Genomic DNA, 24125 nt, shown 5'->3' with positions numbered 1-24125 from the left:
AATTTGTATTAAGCCTGTCATTTGTATAAATAAACTGTCAGTAACACACAGATTTTGATGAAAAACTGTCAGATGAAAAGTCAGCTTGTTGCTTAGTACTTCAAAAATCTATCTTTTTTTCTGGTTTTTGTTTTTATAAATAACTTTTCTGATTACTTTAAACATTATGAAGTAATAATGTTTGCAGTGACTCAATTATATGCTGACAATGAAGTAACTTGTTAAATCAAATTAATTCTCATTATTTTGATTTAAAGATAAAACAAATAAACTTGCGAAAAGAAAAAAAGTTTTTCAAACTTCAAAAAAATTACTAAACTCGCGCCAACTGATATACAAAATATACTTAACAATACTTATATAAAACACAAAAAGAGCAGTTTTAATATTTTAAATTAATATTGAATATATATATATATATATATATATATATATATATATATATATATATATATATATATATATATATATATATACATATATAGTAATCATAATTATAATAACTAAATTCCAAAATATGCAGATAAAAAAATTTAATAAAACCTGTTAAGCATGCATCAGTATTACAAGGTTCATATTGAATCATAATATCAGAAGTGCATTGATTAAATGTAGATGAGTTACTTGTACAATTACGGGCTCGAACACGCATTGGATTAGTTTGAGTTGCTCGACATGATTCAGAGCAAGAACTCCAAGCTCCCCAATTACCAAGAGTATAAGCTAAATATATAAATAATGCATTATACTCATATATAGCCATTGCCTGCTTAAACACTACATATACACCAATAAAAATATATATCATTATAATTGCTTTAACATTTTCGCCTCAACATCTCCTAAAGTCTTTAATACCTCAATAAAATCAATAAAACCAATATAAGGACCAGTTTTGCTTTACTGAGATTGCTGACTGAGTCAGCAAAATATGAAGATGGGAAAGATTTCTAAAGGGTTGAAGTGTGGGGAAAGCTCCTTTAAGCAGCAACCATGATAGTATTTATAGATATGAGAAAAGAGGTGCAACTTTATGACAATGAGAGATAGGATTAGCAGATAAAAACTTGGCAGGTCCAACTACATTTACAAAGCATTTTTGGTCCTTGCCTATAAGAGACAGAGAATCATTAGAAGAACCAACCCAAATAAGGCAACAGTATTCAATACATAAGCCAATAAGAGACTTGTAGAGGCAGAGAATGAAATCAGGAGAAAAAAAATGGCAAGCACAATAAAAAGAAGCAACCTAAGTTATCTATGCAATCGATTGTATATATAGTTTCCATGAGAGGTCAGTAGTGAACAAAAATCTAAGAAGACATAAAGGAGGACTCAGTGAGGATGAGAACTTAGTGAGAGAGTAGCCATTCATCATAGAAATATTTACAGTATAATGTATACAGTATAGTTGTTTGCAGTAAATAACTGAGTTTTGCAGAATATTTTTTAATGTGAAGAGTTTTTTAAAAATTGAAACCACAGATGTCATTTTCCAGTAAGCAGAAAAACAAGATTCAGATATTTAGCGAGAAGTGAAGAGAAATCTGAAGTACACTTTCATAAGATTATGGCAGGAATATTGTCTGGATCACAAAAAGTAGTAAATTTTTAATTGAGATATGACTTAAGCAACAGAAGTTGGAGTAATTTGAATGTCTAACAATGGGTTACCTGTTTAACTGGAACAGTAGGAAGAATATGGCCATAAAATTCAAGAGCCGAATTAAAAGAAAAGTTTTTTTCAAATATTTCAGCTTTATCTTTAAGAGAGGTAATAAGTTAAGGTACAAAATTAAGTGAATTAGGAATAATAGAGCTTAGCACTAGACAGCACCTTTTTGCATTTATTTTTTGCAATAATAAACAGGCGTTTGTTCACAAGAGAGTTTTTTTTTTAAAAAGATGAAAAAAAAAAAAAAAGATTACCATTAAATGCTATATTTAAACAAGAAGGTGAAAACCATGGACTAGAATGTGGCTTGACTTGGAACAAACGAGAAAGAAAAAAAGCTTCCATTCCTTCCTAGATTTAGGGGATTACATAAAAGGCACATTTATCAGCACAGAGAGAAAAGACAGCCCAAGAACTATCACTAAGAAAATCATAAAAAGAATCCCAGTCAGCTTTAGGGTAGTAGTAAGTAGTGAGATGATAAGGTGAGTTCAAGGAAAAAGTTTAAAAAGCAAGATAACAATTAGCAGACAACTAAAAGATGGCAAATTATATGAATTAGGAAAACAAATGAAAGGAGCAAACTCCAAAGAACTGATGTTTGAGGAAAAAAACTAGGCATATAAGAAATTTTGGATCACTTAGGAACAGTCACAGTAAAATGATAAGAATTAATCGAATGACAAAAAACACATAAATGAATAGCACAAGAGATGCTAGCTCTTTAGAGCAGAGATTATAGATTATTTAACTTATAGAAAAGAGAAAGTAAAGTAACATTATGACAATGTGACAGTGGTTGAAGATGCAAGAGCAGGTCCACCTATGTTTACAATGCATTTTTGCACTTTTTTTAAAAGAGAAAGGGCATCATTTGAAGATCTGCTCCAGATATGGCAACAGTATTCCATACAAGGACAAATATGAGATTTAGAGATAAATAATAAAATTTAGAGAAAGAAAGTTATGAGCACAATAAAGAGATGCAACCTGATGCTAATTTTGCAATTAATTTGATATATGGTTTTTAAGAAAGATTGGGAGTAAGAGTTAATCCTAGAAGACAAAGAGTAAATTAATCATTGAGCTCAATACCATTTATAAATATAGAAAGATCTTGACTATTGCAATAATGATTAGCTAAAAAAAATTGAGTTTTATCTGAGTTAAAGTTCACCAGCCATTGAGAGACCCACGCTGTAGCAGAAGTGAGATCATTTTCAAGTTCAAATGCCCCCTTCAGCAATCAGAGAAAATTGGCTACCTATCAAGACAGGAATAAATGGTAGTATCATCAGCGCACAATGCCACTTTAGATGTTAGAATTTTTGGAGATAATTAATGTAAATTAAAAAAAGTAAAGAGTCAAAGATAGAATCTTGAGGAAATCTTAAAGTTAAATGAAATGAAGAAGAGTGCTGTCCTTTGAGGACAAATTTTATACTACGATTGGTAAGGAAGGATTCAAAATCTTAAAGTTGTTACCTGATACACCGTAAGAAGAAAACTTATGAAGGAGACCAGCATGCCAAACTTTATTAAAGGGTTTAAAAATGTCAAGAGCAATAGCCCTAACCTCATCACATCTATCTAATGCACAATAAAACCTATCAGTTATTACTGTTAACAGATTCGCAGTAGAATGAAAAAATGAAATCCATATTGATGATCAGAAAGTAAGTTATTAGATGTTATGAGAGATAGATATAGATAGTTATGAGAGATTAAGTGTTTGTTAATTAAAGATTCAAAAACTATGCTGATGAAAGGAAGAAGACTAATGGGACGGTAGTTAGACAAGTTAGATCGCTCTCCAGAATTTTTGAAAATAGGGATAACAGATGTTGCTTTCCAGCATGTCAGAAAACAAGACTCTGATAAGCACTTGTTAAATAGTTTTGAAAGTATAGATGACAGCTCTGGAAATTACTTCAATAAGACAATAATAGCTATGTTGCCCGGACCACAAGTTTTAAAAAAGTCTATGCAGGAAATCACTTTAGATACAGAAGCTGAAGTAATACGAATGTCAAGCAATAGATCAACCTGTTTGTCAGCTATATCAAGTAGAATGTGATTAGTGGAATGAAGAGACAAGATTGATGAAAAGTACTGAGCAAACAAATTAGCTTTGTCTTTAGGTGAGGTAACAAAATCTGAACCATGCAAGAGAGGTGGAATAACAAATTTGCCCTTTTTACAGACACTATTAAAGATTCTTAAGAAATCTCTGGAGCCAAATTTTTGAGATAAATACGAGTATATAGTAAGCCAATGTTATATAAATACATAGATGTCTAACTCCGTAAAAATACCGTTAGAAAATATAAGGCTTTTTTTTTTTGTCAGAAGCCATATTGAATACTGGCAAAACATCATAAATTAGCGATGAACCTCTGCATTAGTTTTACAAGAAATTATAAACATTAAATAATAGGTCTGACCTGTTTAGATTTATTTATTAAAAATGGCACAAAATAATCTTGTTAGTATAGTTAATGTTGCGCTTTTGTCGAAAAAGTTTATTATAATTACTTAATCTGGATGTTATTTTTATATTAGTAAACTTAAAGTAGTTGATGTTACTTTAAAGTTATAGTTATAAAAATAAGTTAATTACCTTGGAAAGAAGCTATTATTTATGATATGCTTAGAAAAAACTGGACATAGCTTGGATTAAGGAGGTATTTAGTAAATACTCTATTACCAGTATACAATAAATTAACTATTGATAATAGTATTTCCACTATATATATATTATATCATATACAATATATATATATATATATATATATATATATATAAATATATATATATATATATATATATATAAATATATATATATATATATATATAATATAAATATATGTATATATATATATATATATATACTTTTATGAAAAGAAAAATATTATAAGTAAACATATATATATATATATATATATATATATATATATATATATATATATATATATATATATATATATATATATATATATATATATAAAAATATACACATAGATATATATATACACACACACACACACACACACATATATATATATATATATATATATATATATATATATATATATATATATATATATATATATATATATATATGTAAATTATGTTAGTGTATTTTACAAATAGAGTGCTCAATGTTCTTAAAGAACAGAGCAATAATAAATTAGTAAAAAACACTTATCCAAGATAAAAGTTAGATAAGTGTTTTTTACTAATTTATATATATATATATATATATATATATATATATATATATATATATATATATATATATATATATATATATATATATATATATATATATATATATATATATATATATATATATATATATGTATATATATTTATGTATATATAAATTAGTAAAAACACTTATCTAATTTTTTCTTTCTTCTACACAGTGTTTCTCCATCAGTAGGTTCATCAGGAAGATTCTTCCTGACGAACCTACTGATGGAGAAACACTGTGTAGAAGTAAGAAATGGATAGATTTCAAGTTTTTTTAAATTTATAAAAGATAACCACGACGATTTGTAAAATACTGTGTAGTCATGATCACAAACTAAATTATCTGGTTTGTTAAGTGCTTCAGCACATATGCAACAAGTTATTTTCTTTTTAAGATTTCTAACAATAAAACCAGCTATATAACCAAGTATTGCTTCTTTGTATATTGATGTTGAAATCTCTTCTAGGCTATTTGATAAATTTTCAATTATATTTTTATCTTCATCTTTTAATTCTGTTTCTATGATTGGAGATCTGATTTTACTCCATTTCAATGAAAATATTGAACCAGCTGAATTTTTTTCAAAAGTGAGGCAATTTGCATGCTTTGAACCAATCAGAAAGTTTCTTAAAAGGATTTTTTTGAAGCTCGCCTTTAATTGAATAATATTTGGATTATTATTAAAACCATTTTTTCCTCTAATACAAGCAAACAGCAGTTCCAGGTGATCTTGAGACATTTTGTAGGTCAACACATAATTGAATGAATTTTCTGATCTTGATAGTAAATGATTAGACAAATTTCGGATGCTTGCTGCAGAGACAATGAAACCAATAACAAAGGTTTTTCTTCTATGATTAAGAATTTTAGTTCCATATTTATCAGTTAGGTTAGCGAGATTAACTGACTTGTCAATAACATTAAACCAATGGATTTTGTCATTAAGAAATAAGGTTTTTTTTAAACCTTTGCCAAATGGACTTCTTGAATTAAGTAAATCAAAAAGTTTATTAATTGTTCTTATAAAATCTAATGTAATCTGCTACGGAATTACTAAGTGTTTGGGCGGCTATTTTTACATTCATTTTATGTCTCTGAAAATTAATATGGCTATTGCCTAACTTATTGGCAAACTTTAATCTAATATCCTCTTGCAAATTTTGCAGAACTGTGATGTGCTCCCACTTTACAAATCTTTTTTGACTATCAATAAATAAACCAAGATCACATAATGCATTTCGTGCAAGTTTTAGCATATGGCAAGGATCAGGAATAAAATAAATAACTTTATCATAAGATTCAATATTGAAATGAGTTTTCATATTTTCAACTTTATCAAACGAACAACCAAGACTTTTCATTGCACTAAAATTAGAAAAAGCACCATCACAAGTTACGCTGTGAACATCTATACCGTGTTGAATACACAAACTAATTGCTTTAGTTAGAAGACAAACCAAGTTTGTTGTTGAAATCTTTTCACATAGAACATAACCGATAGGACATTTCCAATGACCTTGAAGTCCAACAAGCATAAAGACAAGAGCCTCAGTAGCTATTCAATTTGGATCAAAAGCAGATATATTGTTTCCATAATCTGAAAAGCCTTCATAGTTACCATTACTTGGATTATAAACAAGACCTGATTTAATATGCATAGAATCAAAGATTAATGCACAATCTTTATATGTATTATCTTCTAATCCCTTTTGTTGTATGTAAGAAAAAACATCTTTAAAAAACCCAGGTGAGCAATCTATAGATGAAGACCAATTTGATAAAGAACTTATACAAGGCAAAGCAAACAATGATCTGACAAAAGTATAGGCCCGAGGTAAATAAAAATGAAGTGTCAAAGCAAATTTCTTCACTTCTTCTGAATATCTGTGACCTCTACGATCTTTGCATTTATTCACTAGTTCAGATTTAAATAAATCACAAACAAGACCAGAAATATTATCAAGAAATTGAGCTGTATCAGCAGATATAAACTTATCATTTTCAAGTTTTTTAATAATTTCAGCCATTGTACTGATTTTCAATTCTTTTCTTCTTAGTTTTTGCTTAAGAGTCTTAATTTTTCTTTTAAGCTTTACTTTAGATGGAGAGTCAACTTTATTATTTAGATTATTAATAGTAAAATCAACACTAGTTAAAATATGATTTTAAGAAGAAGATGGCAACGAAAGAGATATCTTTTTTTGATTGTATGTCTCGGTTACATTCCTGGAAACATGTTTTCTTTTGATTGGCTTTTTACAATGCATTTTTGCCGGAAATCAAATATCAAAGGAAATCAAAGGTTTATTTGCATTTTCATAATTATAATCTTCTTTATGAAAGTGAACACTACATATATAACTATATTTCGTAGGATCAAATAAAGCACCTTTTGTTGCCACAACCCATTTTTGACACAGCTCGCTATTTTTTAAAGGGAATTTATGAAAAGATATCGAAACACCTTTGGTAAATCGGTTTACACAACCATAAGCAGAGCATGATATAACCATTTCTTTAGTAAAAAAAGTAAAATTACAGGCCTTGTTAAGAAGCGTTACGCAGCTCGCATTTTGCTTGCGAAAAGTCGATTTGCCTACGCGTTCAGCAGTTTTGCGTTACGCAAAAACTTATATCTTTTAGAATATTTTTAATTATCTTTTGATATCGTTTATGTGACGTTTATTCTGAAGAAATAAAGTCGTAAGTAAAAGCATTTAACTGCAATTGTAACTAATAGATTTTTTGTTAAAGAAACAGTTTGTTTAATAATTTTTTTTATTGTTGATAAAAATTAGTTAAAAAAAAAAAAGTGTTTTAAGTTTTATCTAAAGGAATAAAATATATAAATTCCTTTTAAATGTAAAAATTATTTTTTGTCATAATAGTTTAAAAAATGCACGATTTATTTTAATGTAAATATTTTATTAATAAGATATTTTGTTTATTGTTAATTCAATAACGTAAAGTATTAATGACGTTTGTTTAATTTATGAAAATAAATTATGATCACGAATATGTTATCGGTAACATATTCGTGATAAATAACAAAAAAAAACTCTTTATTGTTTAAAAACATTATTAAAAAGAGTTCACAAATTAAATAAGAAAAAATTTATTAACACTTAATAAAATAATCAAAAACCATAAGTAAAATCATAAGAAAATAAACAAACAGTATTTTACGTTTCATGAAAAGAATATTTTTTTCAAAATAAAATTTAGTTCATATTTGAAAAAAATAATAAAAATGATTTATTAAATAAGAACATAGATTTTATTTATTAACTTTTGTTCTAGTGAGAAAAAAACTAACTGTTTGTATGATTTTTAACGTGTTAATAAAATAACTTTAATTACAATGCAGTACTTGAAAAGACGCTAGTGACGCAATATAACTTCTAACGATGCAAAATATATTTGCTGAGTTGAGTTACTTAGAAATGCGTTACGCGTTTTTGCTACGCAGCGAAATCTCGTAACAAGGCCTGAAATTAGGTGTTTTTTTAAAATATTATATCTTTTTTGCGTGTTTTTCCAGTATTCAATATGGCTTCCGATAAACAAATTTGCCTCACAACCGCGGCTTGAGTTAGATATCTATGTAATATATATCATTGATAGTAAGCAGACATTTGTTTTCTGGAGAATTGTTTTGGTAATAGGTATGGAAGTAATGGCTACAATTGGAAACTGCATCAGCACAATGAAAGGAAAACCTTGGAAAGGAGTGAGGCCTAAATTGGAATTGTTGAGAGGGAATAGAAGATTTCATGGCAGCATGAATCCAAAAAGCTACATAAAAAGCATATTTGTCAGCAGGAAGATGAAAGATTTTTATCTAAGGACCATTACAAAAAAAATCACAGAAAAAGCTCCAGTCAGCTTTAAGGTATTTGTAAGAGGTACCATGATGATAAAGAGAAATGAGATAACAGTTTTAGAAAGATTAAACCATAATCAGAAGTACTTAAGGGTAAATATGGAGAAACTGAGCACTGAATAGGATCAGAAACAAGTCACAAGTCAATTAGAACAGGTAAATGATTTGGATTGTCTGGAAAACAAGTTGGAAAATTGAATGATTGTGTTAGAGATTAAGAAAGACAAATGTTGTGGACCTTAAAGCTTCAGAGCCACTGACATTAGAGCTATGCCATTCTGTGTGATGAGCATTAAAGTCACCAACAACAATGATATTGGCTGAAGGATAAAGAGAAAGACTTGGTCTTGGAAAGAACTTACTACTTCATACCAACTGGACTTTACTGTATATTTATACACAAAATAGTTTCATTAGTTTTTTAATTCAGGTCTAGAACAAAGTACTAAATTGCTAATTACATTATAAATAAAATAATGCTAAAAGGATCTAACCTGAAGAACATTGACCATCAGTACAGTTTTGTATATCTAAAATCGCAACATTCGCACAATTACCGGTGCAGTTTCTTGTTCTTGTTTTCTGGCATGCAGCTGAGCATTCACTAAATGCAGACCATACACCATATAATGCTATGAAAAAAAAACTAAAAAATTAGAAAAAGCAAATTTTTTTAAAATGAAAGCAAATAAAAATAACTGAAATTTTGCTTTAAAAATGGTAGCTATATAAGGTATATATTTTTTTAGGTCTTAAGTGAAATCAAGTAGAAGAAAAAAAAGGTGACAATTTGACAATGTATCTTGCAATTTTGATGATTTTGGGGAAAAACATCAAAATAAAACAAAAATTTTTTTTGGCAAAATAAAATAAAATTTGAAAATGCTTTTTTTTTTTTTTTGCAACCAAATTTAGCAAGTTTTTACTATTTAATCAATGATTTATTTGCAGTGACAAAAGTTCAGGAAAAAATATACTATTGTTTATAAAAATAAAACAAAATCAAAAGTATGTATTTTATTACTACTTTTAATATACAAACTTTTTTAAAAAAAATCTTAACATTTTAAACTTTGTATAAAACAACTCAATTAGAAAGCACATTCTTATCTTCAAAAATGCTGAATGAAGTGAAGGAGATTAAATTGTGCAGAAACATAAACTAAATTTTTTGAAAACAAATTTTGCTCAAAGATTTGTTTTTAATTAACTTTTAATAATATAAGAAAAATCTTTTTTATTTTAATAATTTCAAAAAAAAAATGTTACTTTGTAATAACATCCAAAATTTGTTTCTATAAAAAATTAATCCTAAAAAGTATAAAACAACAATATCAAACAAAGATTATTTCTGATTTGATAAAAAAAAGTCTTTTTTAAATAAAAATATTTTTAGCCATATCACAATGTGGACCAAAAAACCCATTAGTTTTGATAACTCTGACCTTCAAAATATCAGAGATTTGTAATTTTGCTTTTTTTTTCCGTATTTGTAATTTTGCATTTTATTTTTATGCCATATTATATCTATTATATCATATTCTGAATTATTCCTTTAAAAAAAAGACATCTTTATTTGCTTACTAAACTTTGCTTAGATTTAATTTTATTAGCTTGGTATTAATAACATGAATCTTTTTATTAACTCCCAAACATACACATTCAAAAAATACATTTATAAAAAAAAGTTTTTTTTAAACTTTTTAAATTTAGAAAAAGACTATTAGTTATTATACTTTTTAAATTTTTGTGCATTCGAGTTAAAATTATTATTAATATTTTAAATTTTTGTTAAGTGCATTCAAGTTAAAAATACATAAATCTTTAAAGAACGAGTCCTAAATACATCATAAAAATGCAACAAATTTTCAACTTCTCAACCTTTTTGCAACAATAAACAACAGTTTACCTGATAAAAATTCATCTTTACTACATACAATCACTGCTTCAGTTTTTAAACAACATTGGAACAATTTAGTAACTGCATAGTTTAAATCATACAGCAGTTATTATATCTAGTGCATGACATTTCATAATAAAGGCTACAAACCATTTTTTTGACGTAGTTTAAAGCCAAAGATATTTAGGTTTTGTTTGTTCATTTTTTCTTCATTTATTTTTTTATTTTTTATATTTTTCTTATCAAACTAAATAAATTTTAAAAACCATTGCCTAAGGTGGACTGAGAACAAAAAAATTTTTGTGTTTCTTTTTATACTGATGAATTCACAAAGTAGATATGAAAACAAAGTAGATATGAAAACAAAGTAGATATGAAAACAGCGTAATATTTCTCAAAATCACATTAAACATTAAAAGCAAAAAAATAAAAGTAAAAATTGTAGCCTACCAACAGGGCAAGAACCTCCTAAACAGTTTTGTGATTGAGAAGTTATAGCATTTTGACAATTACCAGAACATGTTCGAACTCTTGTTTGCTGACATAATACAGAACAATCTCCATATGTTGACCATGTTCCTAAGACAGCTAAAAAAACAACAACATAAATAATATAAAATTGTAAAAACATTTTAATGTTAAAATCATTGAAAGAAAGCTTAAAGGGCTTTCATTTATTTACTTTATGAGCTCATGTCATAATAGCCAGCAGTGTAAAAAACATTCATAAAACCAATAACAGTAACACTAACAAAAAAAAAACAAATAAAGGAAGTTAAAAAAAATAAAATCCATCTAATAAATGGTTAAAAAAACATTCTTTGAATTTAGTAATTAAACTTATTAATAATTTAAGTTTAAAAAAGTTTTAATAGTTTGATTTTTAATGTCACAACAAAATGAAGCGGAGAAGTTAAGTCGACTTGCAGACTTCTTTATGATGATAAAAATAATTAAAATGTAAAAATAATAAGTAATATTTTAATATTTAAAAATAAAACACAGAGAATGTAAGGATTAGCATTATAGCATTGAAAAAAACTTTTGTTTTAGAGATGACATTCATAAACTATGTGAGTTCCCATATTTACTTATTTAATTAGACAGTCCCTATATTTGGAAATATAGATTATCTGATTCAAGTATAACATTTTAAATATTTATAAAACTTCTTGGTCAACATAATGGGAGATTTAATTTAGCATGCCAATAAAAGACTTACTTTTCAGTTTTATTGATGCTTATTAACAAGAAGTCATTGAAACAAGTTTTAAACTTTTATAATAACTAGTTGGAAATAAATTGGTTTCATCAGCAAAATTTTAAGCTGTTAAAAGTCTAAAGAAACATTGAGATCATTAATCAAAACTAAAAAAATAATGAGCCTTAGTTGAGTCAACTGCTTTTTAACGTTTTGTTAACTAACTTGAGTCAACTGCTTTTTAACGTTTTGTTATTTAACTTGAGTCAACTGCTTTTTAATGTTTAAAGTCTTGTGGTACAACAGAACATTTTAATAAAGATTTAATCAGTATAATAAGAAAGGTTTATCATCATTGATAGAAGCAAATTAAGATCTATTATATAAGATAAAAATTATTGATGCACTACAGATACTATAGTATTTCATTTTACCTAGAAGAGTAGAGTCGTCAACAGTATGCTTTAAATAGGTCAATGTAGGTGACAAAATGACAAAAAAGTTATTATAAAGTGCTTTTCTAATAATGAACAATTTCAAGTGTATGCTGAATGTTACAAAACCCACATTTAAGTATTATGTTGTATTGTGTATGTAAGTATAATATGTGGTTTATTGACTTTAAATATGAAAAAATATTATAAAAAAAAATTGTCAATAAGACTACCTATTGATTTTTTTCTTTTAAGAGATGGTTATATAAGAAAGGAGGGCATATGTCTGAGTTAACAAATGATACTTGCTGGCACTCTTAATCTGACTGTATAGAAACATAAAAAAAACTACTCTACTTTTTTCGAACAAAGTGCTCAAAGAAGTCTTTATGGGATCATCAATCAATGGAAAAAATATTTTCTTCATTTGGTTTTGTCTGGTCAAAAATATCAAAAAAAGACACTCTGTTTTAACTACTCTTACCAAAAGTGTAATTGTTCCAAAAAATCTTGTTTAATAAATCTTTTAATTTTTTTTGGTTACCACAAGTAAAAAACACAATAACAAAACATAATGCTATTAAAAATATAATATGGTTATGTTTTCAAAAATATCGCTTAAAACAGTTCATAAAACAATAAAATAGCTAAAAAAAACAAATTGCCTGGGTTTTATTGAGTTCTTTCAGGTTTTATTGAGTTTGGGTTTTATTGAGTTTTTTCAGGTTTTATTGAGTTCTTTTAGGTTTTATTTTTTATTTTTATTTTATCTTTATTTTTATTTTTCCAATAGCTTTTTAAGTAATACTTTTTTATAATTATTATTATTATTGCTACTGATTTTTATTTTAATACTTAACATTTTAATTTATTTTCATTTACTTTAAAACTCATTATCCCTAAAACATTGGATAAATTGAAGCTTTTTTAATATTTATTGAACATTTCAAATGTTAAAATTCGTTTTCATGCCAATTTTAACTTGCAACTCCTCAACATTATTACTAATAGATTTACAATAGATGAATCAACAGTGCAATAAATTTAGTAATATTTCAATGTACGCCTCATAAGTTTTAAACTTTGTTAAAAATACAAAAAAATTCATCATATTATACTCACGTAGTACACTGCAAGGATATGTTCCTGAATCTTTACAAAGATTATTATAAGGATCATAAATTAAATTTGGTAATGCACAAGACATATTATATGCTGCACCATTAGAACAAGAAATAAAACTATTGCAGTTCCAAGGATTGCGATATTGACCATTAGTTTTTCCCACACAAAAATTATTTAAACTATAATTTCCAGCATCCATGCAATTACTATAGTTTGGATCAAATATTTGATTATCAGAACAGTTTACAAAACTTGCCTGTTGCAAAGAGCACAATAAATAAGCAAATACATCAGGAATCAAGTATTTTCCATCAGTTTTTCCAGCACAGGGATTAGCTAAAAAAAAAATTATTATAAAAAAATTAAATATCATAGACATATCTTTAAAAAGTTAGTTTTGTAAAAAAAAACAAAAAAAAAAACAGACAAGAGTGTGATAACAATAATGTAGTAATATTGATGATAAATAATAATATTGATGTTAATGATATAAAAAGCATCATTGTAAAATTTTACTTTTATCTTAAATTTAATTGCATAATCTTATTTATTTTAATCTGGAAATCAAGCTGACATCTTCAATTTATTATTGATCAAATTTTCTTTACAAAAAAGTTTACTTTTTTGTAAAGAAAATTTCAAGAAATTAATGAAAGAATTTTTGCAATTTTATGTTATAAGATAGAAAAACAGTTTTTTGGGGCTCCTAGAGTTGCATATCTAAATAAGATCAGTCGCTCTTGATGTGGACTTGAATATTGACTAATATAACCTTGTATGCCATAAATAAGAAAAATATATTGCATTAAATATAAAGACATGCTAACCATTTTCTACCCCTAAAACTAATATGAAATGGCCATTACATAGCATTACTTAACTTACTAATAACCTAATATGGATTTGGCTACTTTTACATCTGCTGCAAGCAGTAAAATATTACACACGATAACATAAGTGATGTAATGTAAGTTAAATATATAGTTTCAAAATAACCTGTTTATTTGCCTGTATAGGTCACTTGGAATTGCTTTTATTTTTCGGAATTTTTTAATGGAACTTTTTTATTTTTTTGTAATGAGTATTGAAATTCACAACATTATGTTAAGTTTCAATATTATTCACTTTAACAATTTGCAAAAATCTTACTTAAAAGTTGAAACATTTTTTTTACTTGTTTTTCAGCATAATGAAAGTTATTTATATAATTATAAGAGCTGAAAATTCAGAAAGAAAAAAAGAAAAAGAAAAACTTCAAACTAAGTAAAATTCAGATACCAAAAGAAAAACTTCAAACTAAGTAAAATTCAGATACCAAAAGAAAAACTTCAAACTAAGTAAAATATACTATATAAGTAAAAAATTTTAGTAAAAATAAAACAAATATTTTAATTTTTAATATAGAAGACCTTTCATATAAAATCCTTAGCTGTGTACAAAGCTTACAAACTTAAAAAAACCTTTAATGTTGAAATTCCTATAAAAACCAGATTTTTACTTGTATTTGTTAACTGTTTGCTTGGTTCAGACAAACAAGATCCAATGTAACTACTACTGTGAAGTAAATTTTAAGGTTCCAGTAAAAATACTATTGTTTTCCAAAGTAAACAATCACATATTGTTTTTTATTTTCCAACACCTCTCCACAGCTGAGGGAACTATTGCTGTCAATAAATATACTTTTTTTTTTTTTTTTAATTGTATTGAGATTGGTAAAGCACTTGCTTTGTAAACAAGTGATACAAAGATAAAATCCACATTGTTCCTGGCATTACTATGCTTACCTTGTTTATTCGCACAGCAATTTTATTTGGAGAGGTGTTCTGCAAAAATAAGTTCAAGAAAGGATTGCAATAATAATAAATTTTTAAAAATGAGGTCTCCTCAAATATAGCGAACCCCAGGGTCACAATGTTTACTGCTATTTATTGGATTGGGAAGATGAATATAATAAAACTTAAAAAAAAACTTTGAAATAAAATATTACAAAAATAAACACAAATAAAGCTCATATGAGCCATTTAAACTTACAGAAACACAAGCCAGTAGTGCAATTTTGTGTTTGGCTAATTTCCACTGTGTTACAATGACCAGTGCAAATGCGGGTTCTTGTTTGCTGGCATTGATTTGAGCATTGATTAAATAACGACCAATCAGATACAGAAAAATCCACTACAAAAACAATTAAAAATAGGTAAAAGTATATAAGTATTTAATTTTTAATTTCTTTTTCTAACAAAAACTAGTTTGTTAATACAATTATATATAATTATATCAATCAATTGTCAAAAGTTACTAACCGATACCATCAGCAATTACTTGTTCAGCAACTGATTTAGCTAATGATGGATTTTGAAAGCCAATAAAATCACTAATAGGAAACTGTCTTGAAACAATGCTATTTGTTAAAATATTATACTGATTTAAAATTGAAAAAGAATCATTTATATAAACTACATAAGTTTTTGGGGTGTCTGATAACAAGTAAATAGATTGTAACAAACTATTAGCAGACAAATCAAGTTGGTTCCCTGATGTTAAAATTACCAATGCAGTTGCAAAACTCTCATTACCACCGCATAAATTAGACTGTAGCTTTGCTTTAGCAGTATTGATTCCAGAACCTAAATCTATAGTTCTCATCAAGTCATATGAATTTGTAAGACCATCTACACTTGTTTTAAATTTTTCCAATGTAGAGAAGGAATTACAACTGATGGTTTCAGAGGTTAATACATCGCTAAACTGAATAACATCAATACGTCGATTTGTTGAAACACCAAATGTCTCTGCAAAATTCTGTGAAAATCTTTTTAAATATCCAAAATTAGACAAAAAGAAATCTTCATTGAAAGCAATAGATGAATCCAAGAGTAGAGAAACAGCTATTTTAGTTTGATCTATATAAAGATAAATAAAAAAAGAATTAACTGATGGATTTTTTTAACTATTACTTTATGAAGTTTTAATGTCTATGTTTCCACACTTATGTGGTTTGGATGCATTTCCATTATCATTGATCTATAATTGACTGAAATGTAAATGTTTTTTTTTAATTATTCAATAAAACTATGATGCTAAGTAAATTAATCAAACACAATTTTTGACTATTTTCGACCCCTCTCTCCTGCTCCCCTGCCACAACATCATAACCCTATAGTAACAAATTGCATGCACCTCGTCACAAAAACACTAATTCTCCTCTCCCCCTACCTAGAGTGTAATGTAATTTATGGACAACCCCTAATTTAAAATTTTCTGTTTTTAATGTATTTATACTATTTGTTATATAAGTTTGACTTGCAACTATGAAAATCAATTTTGATCCGCCAGGATTGATTCTGGGAGATCAAAATATTGTTTATTCCAAAAATAGGCAATCAATTCATAGTTGAATGAACAATCAATGTTCATATATCAATGAAAGTCATAAATAAATAAATATTGATTGTTGAACAGACATTATTTCAAGCACAGCTTAATGTTACTTCTTTATTTAAATATAACACGAAAGAGTTAAAGTAATTTGATTAACTATATAGTTATTAACAAGTGTTAATTTGATATAAAATTAGTAATTATAATGCTAAAAACATTATTTGGTTTAATATTATATTATACAATATTATATTATCAGTTTATATAATAATATCGTTTAATATATAGATTAACATTGTTTAACAAAACTATGTTGTTTAACTTAACTAACTATACCAATGACCATATTTAAAAAAATACAAACTTTATCGCATTTTACATCATAAATAAAATGATGTAACCATGGTGCCTTATATATCTAACAAGCAACATACAGTGCTTCCAGAAAGTATTAGCGTACATATATTTTTTCAACTTTAGTGAACTTTAAATGAGTGTAATTAAGCGCACTTACAGTTTTTTAAAGATTCTAAGAAAGTTTAATATTGTATGTGACTGCCTTTGTTTTTAAGGTATGACAACACTCTACACAGCATAGAATCTATTTTTTTGATTAATTCTTGTGACATGGCATTCCACAACTCTTGCATTTGTGTTTTGAGCTGCACCAAGTTAGCGGGCTTGCTTTTTTGTAATTTGCAGTCCATCCAACTCCAAAGATTCTCAAACGGATTTAAATCGGATGAGCAAGCAGGCCAAGGCATTAGATTCAACCATTAACCTCCATGTATTGCTTAATTGAGTATGCTGTGTGGCAAGGAACGTTATCTTTTCGAATTTGCTAGGTGCAGTCAGCCTTAAAAATGTCCATTGATAACTTTAAATAATCTTCTAATATCTCTCTATATCGATGTTGATTAAGGCAATCAGTGTAAAGATGCCAATTGCTAGATCCAGCAATGCAGCCCCAAATGCCAATTGAACCTCCTCCTCCTTGAACTCTTGACATGATAAAATGAGGATTATATTTTTCATTTTTGTATCTTCTCATGACAATCCTTTTCTTGCAATTAATAAGTTCAAAATTTGACTTGCATAAAAAAATTACTTTTCTCCATTGCTCTAAAGTCTGTGCAGCTCTCTCTTTGCACCATTTTCTTCGCTTGAGACAGTCTTTGATACTTAGTAGTGGCTTCTTTGTTGCAAATGAATTGAGATAATTTTTCTCCATCAGCTTGCTAATTGTTGATTAGCTGACTTGATGTGCACCCATCGCTAATTTCAGGCCTGAGGCGATTTCGGCTATGCTTATATTCAGGTTGTGTTTAGCAAGCATAATTGCTTTATTTTTGTCTCTTTCTGATATTTTATTAGGACAACCAGAGTGACTTTTGTCTTCGACTGTTCCAAACTAATTGTTGTTTTTGAGCATTTTTCTAAAACTGCATTCACTGATTTCAACTTGATGTCCTATTTCTCGATTGCTGAGACCACTTTTGTGCAGGCCAACAACTTGCCACTTTGTTTCAATTGATATGCTCTTTAAACCTATATTTTTGTTAGTACAATTTAAAAGTTTTAACTAACTGTATTTCAATCACTTCAATTTATGGTTTTTATATTTTTTATTGACTATTATTAATCAGCAGAGAGTAATTAACAAAAATAAGCCAAAAAATGGAATTAAGCAAGTATACAAATACATTTTAAATGAATGTGCTGATACTTTTGCATGCTTAATTTCACACATTTTTCCAAGTAGTCATTAAACATCTAATTAACTCTAACTAATTAAAAAAAAAAAAGTAGGTTGACAAATATTTGACATTATAATTAAATTTAATTGGTTTTACCTTTCATTTAAAAAAAAAACTAGTTCAAAATTAAAATTACTTTACAATTTATATTGATTTGAAGTTGTCTATAATAAAAAATTTTGAGTGCGCTAATACTTTCTGGAAGCACTGTATTTATATAAGCCAAATTTTTTATATACAAATTCAATAACAAATGGTTAAAAATGCGTGTACCGTAAAAACCGTAATTTTTGCCTCTTGATCTAAATCTCATTAAACATTTATGACAGCTTGATTAAATCTAATTTCATTATAGCTTTTGCTGTAATGAAATAGAATTTTATTACAGCAAAAGCTTTTAGACTCAAGGTTAGTCATTGTGAATGCACCAAAGGTTTGTAGACTTCATGTAGCTTCATTGTGAGTGCAACAAAAAGCTATACTATAAATACTGGTTACTATAAATTTTGTGAACTTTTTAATATTATTCTTTAAATGGTATTTCAAAAACACTTGATGGAACACCACAGAATATTATTTAATAAAAAAGTTTTATTCTACTAATTTCAACAATGTTGCTTTTATAACCTCAAAATCAATCTCTCTTTCTGACACATTTATCTGCTTCTTTTCTCAACCTTATATTGGATTATGATTCTAGTCAAGTTATTTGAATGTCAATAGTGCCAAAGGCATGGCTTGTAGAAAATGTAAATCCAAAAACATCTCAAAAATTGACTTAACTGACTACAGCTGATTTCCATCACTTCTGTACCATGTAAAAAAACGATTAGAGAAAAGTTTATGCTATTAAACTGTTTGAAATTAAATGAAACATTTAATATTTAACAATCTTCACTATATTATGATTAATATTCAACAATTTTAACAAACACAAACTTGTCAGCACAAAATCCGGTACTGTAAGCTTGCTTATACATTCAACACAAGTCATTTTACTTAATTAAATATTGATAATGTAAAGTAAATAAAATTAAAGTGAAATTGACGAATATGAAGTTAATAAATATGTAAGTAATGAAAATGAATTTAAAAGTAATGAATATGTAAGTAATGAAAATGAAAGTGAAAGTAATGAATATGTAAGTAATGAAAATGAAAGTGAAAGTAATGATTATTAAAGTAATACATAAATAATGAAAATGAAAGTGAAAGTAATGAATATGTAAGTAATGAAAATGAAAGTGAAAGTAATGATTATTAAAGTAATACATAAATATTGAAAATGAAAGTGAAAGTAATGAATATGTAAGTAATGAAAATGAAAGTGAAAGTAATGATTATTAAAGTAATACATAAATAATGAAAATGAAAGTGAAAGTAATGAATATGTAAGTAATGAAAATGAAAGTGAAAGTAATGAATATGTAAGTAATGAAAATGAAAGTGAAAGTAATGATTATTAAAGTAATACATAAATAATGAAAATGAAAGTGAAAGTAATGAATATGTAAGTAATGAAAATGAAAGTGAAAGTAATGATTATTAAAGTAATACATAAATAATGAAAATGAAAGTGAAAGTAATGAATATGTAAGTAATGAAAATGAAAGTGAAAGTAATGAATATGTAAGTAATGAAAATGAAAGTGAAAGTAATGATTATTAAAGTAATACATAAATATTGAAAATGAAAGTGAAAGTAATGATTATTAAAGTAATACATAAATATTGAAAATGAAAGTGAAAGTAATGAATATGTAAGTAATGAAAATGAAAGTGAAAGTAATGAATATGTAAGTAATGAAAATGAAAGTGAAAGTAATGATTATTAAAGTAATACATAAATATTGAAAATGAAAGTGAAAGTAATGAATATGTAAGTAATGAAAATGAAAGTGAAAGTAATGAATATGTAAGTAATAAAAATGAAAGTGAAAGTAATAAACATTAAAGTAATGAAAATGTAAGTAATGAAAATGAAAGTGAAAGTAATGAGTATGAAAGTAATATAAATGAAAGTGAAAGTACAAGTATCAATAATTAAATACCAAAAAATTTAGTCCATGTCACATTGGTTTTTCTTATTAAGTATTGGGTACATACTAAATTTCTAAATGAGTTCAGTTCATCAGCAAGTGTGGTTGTAATAAAGTTTAAATTTTATTTAGCTTTATTTTGGGTCATTCAAAAAAATTTTTTAAATTTATATCATTTTTTTATTGCATAGAATAACTATAAGAAAATTGAAATCTTCAGAAGAAAAAAGTTATTTTTAGTAATTTTATCCATTATATTAAGTTAATTTAGATTATCCAGATTTATCCATCATATTAAGTTACCTTTAGATTTGATACTGTGTCAACTGAAGTCTAAAATAAACCTAATGAATATGATGGAGTTTCGTGTTTGTCATGTGCTAATAAAACATCTAGAACTGTTACAAATAATAATTCTATGCATTCTAAAGTCTTACTAAACCACCATTTTGTTGAACATAATCCAGGTAAAAGAGGTGTAACTACTGCATTTTTCTTATAACAACATCTTTATAACTTTGATAGCAATATGTTTAGGGAAGTAAATGGTGCACAAGCTAAATTCTCTCCATTAAGGGTGTAGAGTTTTATACAATTCTCGCCGCGCCCATATAATGATTATATTCATTTAACATTGGTGCAATGATAGCTTAGTTATATAGAGTATAATTTAGAGAGCTTATATGTATTTTTTTATCTAATACAAAATGTTATGGAGTATTGAATAATGAAATGAATAGTAAAGAAAGTAAATTACGTTATATACTTTTCATTTCATTATTAAGAAAGTAATTTAATTCTTGCAGTCCATCTATTTTTAGATAGTAAAATTAAATTTAAAATAAATTATGTTCTTTGGATTTTATATTTTTAACGTTTATAAAGAATATAATGCTGAAAGCCTTAATTGAAACTTTGTGTATTATTGATGCCACATTGAAAAATTTGTGTATTATTGATGCCACTAATTTAATTGATATTACTTTGTGAAACTTATATTATTTTAGAGTATTTAGAGATAAGAAAAGCCATTGTGAGAAACAAATTTTTCATAGCATGTTATCTAAGTTATACTTTGAAAATCATAGATTAAAAAAAAAAATCTTTAAGAAATTTATCTTTTGCCGTACTATAACTAACAATTGCCACAATTTGCCATGTTCTGTCTTACATTTATTTAAGCTATATGATGCTTCAATCAAGTTTCCATTGATTACTTAATCCCTTAAATCCCTGTTCAGATTTGATTGCAATCTATAGTTCAGATTTGATTGTAATCTGCAAACTATACTGTCAAAAATTTTGAAAAGAAGTTTGTGAACTGGCTTAATGAATATTCAATAGTCAGAAAAAAAGACAATGAACCAACTGCAAGTAGACATGGTCAAAAACCAGTTACATTTGATGATAGTTCTAATAAAACTAAAAATCGGCATGTATCTTGTTTAATTGAATCTCATTCATCCAATGAATTATTTTTTGCTGTTAGTAAAAAATTCAGAGATGAATCTATTGTTATTGCTGCCAAGAGCATTTTAAATAATTCATATACAGATAAAGCAAGTAAATATTCAGCAGACAAAGCACAGGCTTTAATATTTGATGCCAGTCTGACAAAAGCTTCCTGCCAATTGGTTAGAAGTGGAGCCTTTGAGAAAGAATATAACATCTCCCCACTTACAATGATGCCAGGAATGCAAAATTAAAATGCTATCCTCCAAATATAAGAGTGGATGACTATTCAGTTTCAGCTCCTTTAAAAGATTTAACGATTCATACTTTGCAAAAAATCTGTGTAGTTCAGGAACCTGTGCTGAGGCACTTAATATTGAACGACAAAGCAATAAAAACAATGACACTCATGTGTAAAGCTGGTTTTAATGGTGCTTCTGGGCAAAGCATTTATAAACAAGTTTTATCAGAACCTGACATGAACAGAGAATCATTATTTATTACTTGTCTAGTTCCATTGGATTTGACTGGATTTAACAACAGCAACCAAAAGATGTCTATTAGGAGAAATCAAAATTCATCATCCACAACCTTTTGTAGACTCATAAGATTTGCATTCAAAACAGAATCCAAGGAATCTGTGATAAAAGAAGAACACTACATTAAAAGTGAGATTGAAAGTTTGGGTATGATTTTATTAAAGGTTTGCAGATCTTTCATTGAAGTTAATTGTATTATTGAACTTACAATGATTGATGGGAAGGTTCAAACAATATTATCTGGAAAAACTAATTAATAACAATGCTGTTTAGTGTGTGGTGTCTTTCCAAAAAATATGAATAGTCTTGATATCCTTAATATAGATTATACTAACAGAGAGTTCAAATCTTTACGGTCAAAAAAAATCAAATCCATGCATGGAGTCTTTCCAGTCTCCATGCATGGATTTGATTTTTTGAGATGATTTTACACATTGCATATAAAATAGAATCAAGAAAGTAGCAAACAAGATCTAAAGAACACAAAGAAAAGGTATCTGTAGCTAAACAAAAGATTCAGACTGATTTTATGAACAAAATTGGAGAGTGCTATTATTGATTTCCCTAAAAGTGGTGGTTCTGGAACAAGCAACAATGGCAGCACTTCAAGGCGTGATGTTGCAGCATATGAACAAACAGCTGAAATCCTGGTTATTGATCAAAACCTTATATTCTGATTTTACATTATCTTGGTAACACTCTTTTCTGGATATGAAACAGACTGGTTAAAATTCAAGGATTATTGTTTTGGCAAGAATTACTGTTAGACTATATGAGGAGTGGACTTGCAAAACCAGATAACTCACTTTTTTTTCATTGTGAGATAATGGCAAAAAATGTTTTCCAGTAAATCGAATAGCTAAAAATTAAAAAAAATTAAAAGCTTAACAGTAGATATCAATAAAAGAATGTTTAAGACAAAAATTTGAAAACCACGCTCTTTTGATCTTTTTTTTTATATAAAAAAAAAAAATGTTTTATCTGAAAAAATGTTTTATCTGCTTTTGCATGCCAATTATTTTTTTTATCTGGTTTTGATCGAAAATTTATTTCTAACTGGTTTTCAAAAAAGCTTTACGAAGTCAACTTGACTAGTGACGATTTTAATCAATATAATTGTGCAAAACACCCCTCTGCCTTAGAAAATAAGTAATTTTAATGCCTAATATTTTTAAAGGATTGATATAGTTAAAACTCATTTGTAACTGTTTAAATATGGCTTTTGTGATTTTAGTGAATTTTTTTTGTATATGGTTTTTTTCTTAAATAACGTCCTCCATTTTTATTAAATGTTTTTAAAACAGAGTATTGATTAGATAAAATTTTTGACTTAGTTTGCATCGACAATAATTTTTTACCTGATTTTGCATGGACAGAATAACTTAAGGCAGGTAAAATGTTATTAAAATTGTTGCTTTTAAATTTAATTTTTATTTGTAAAGATGTAGGAATATTAATACTACAAAAAAACATTGCCAAGTCTTTTA

At 26.8% G+C, this 24125-nt stretch overlaps 1 protein-coding gene across 5 annotated transcripts in view; it reads right to left on the bottom strand.

Moving 5' to 3' along the window:
- LOC100200012 (uncharacterized) overlaps positions 1 to 24125 on the bottom strand; it is a 114846-nt gene that overhangs the window by 23321 nt on the left and 67400 nt on the right. For all 5 annotated transcript variants that reach the window (XM_065807362.1, XM_065807360.1, XM_065807364.1 and 2 more), the window contains 6 exons: positions 15775 to 16374; positions 15506 to 15646; positions 13472 to 13810; positions 11165 to 11302; positions 9309 to 9446; positions 544 to 723 (listed from right to left, as the gene is read on the bottom strand). In XM_065807362.1, the coding sequence (XP_065663434.1) occupies positions 544 to 723; positions 9309 to 9446; positions 11165 to 11302; positions 13472 to 13810; positions 15506 to 15646; positions 15775 to 16374 (1536 nt within the window). The remainder of the gene's footprint in view (positions 1 to 543; positions 724 to 9308; positions 9447 to 11164; positions 11303 to 13471; positions 13811 to 15505; positions 15647 to 15774; positions 16375 to 24125) is intronic.

Source organism: Hydra vulgaris, chromosome 10 (genome assembly GCF_038396675.1).
Source record: "Hydra vulgaris chromosome 10, alternate assembly HydraT2T_AEP".
Classification (NCBI taxonomy): Eukaryota; Metazoa; Cnidaria; class Hydrozoa; order Anthoathecata; family Hydridae; genus Hydra; species Hydra vulgaris.
This window is presented reverse-complemented; position numbering and strand designations above follow the sequence as displayed.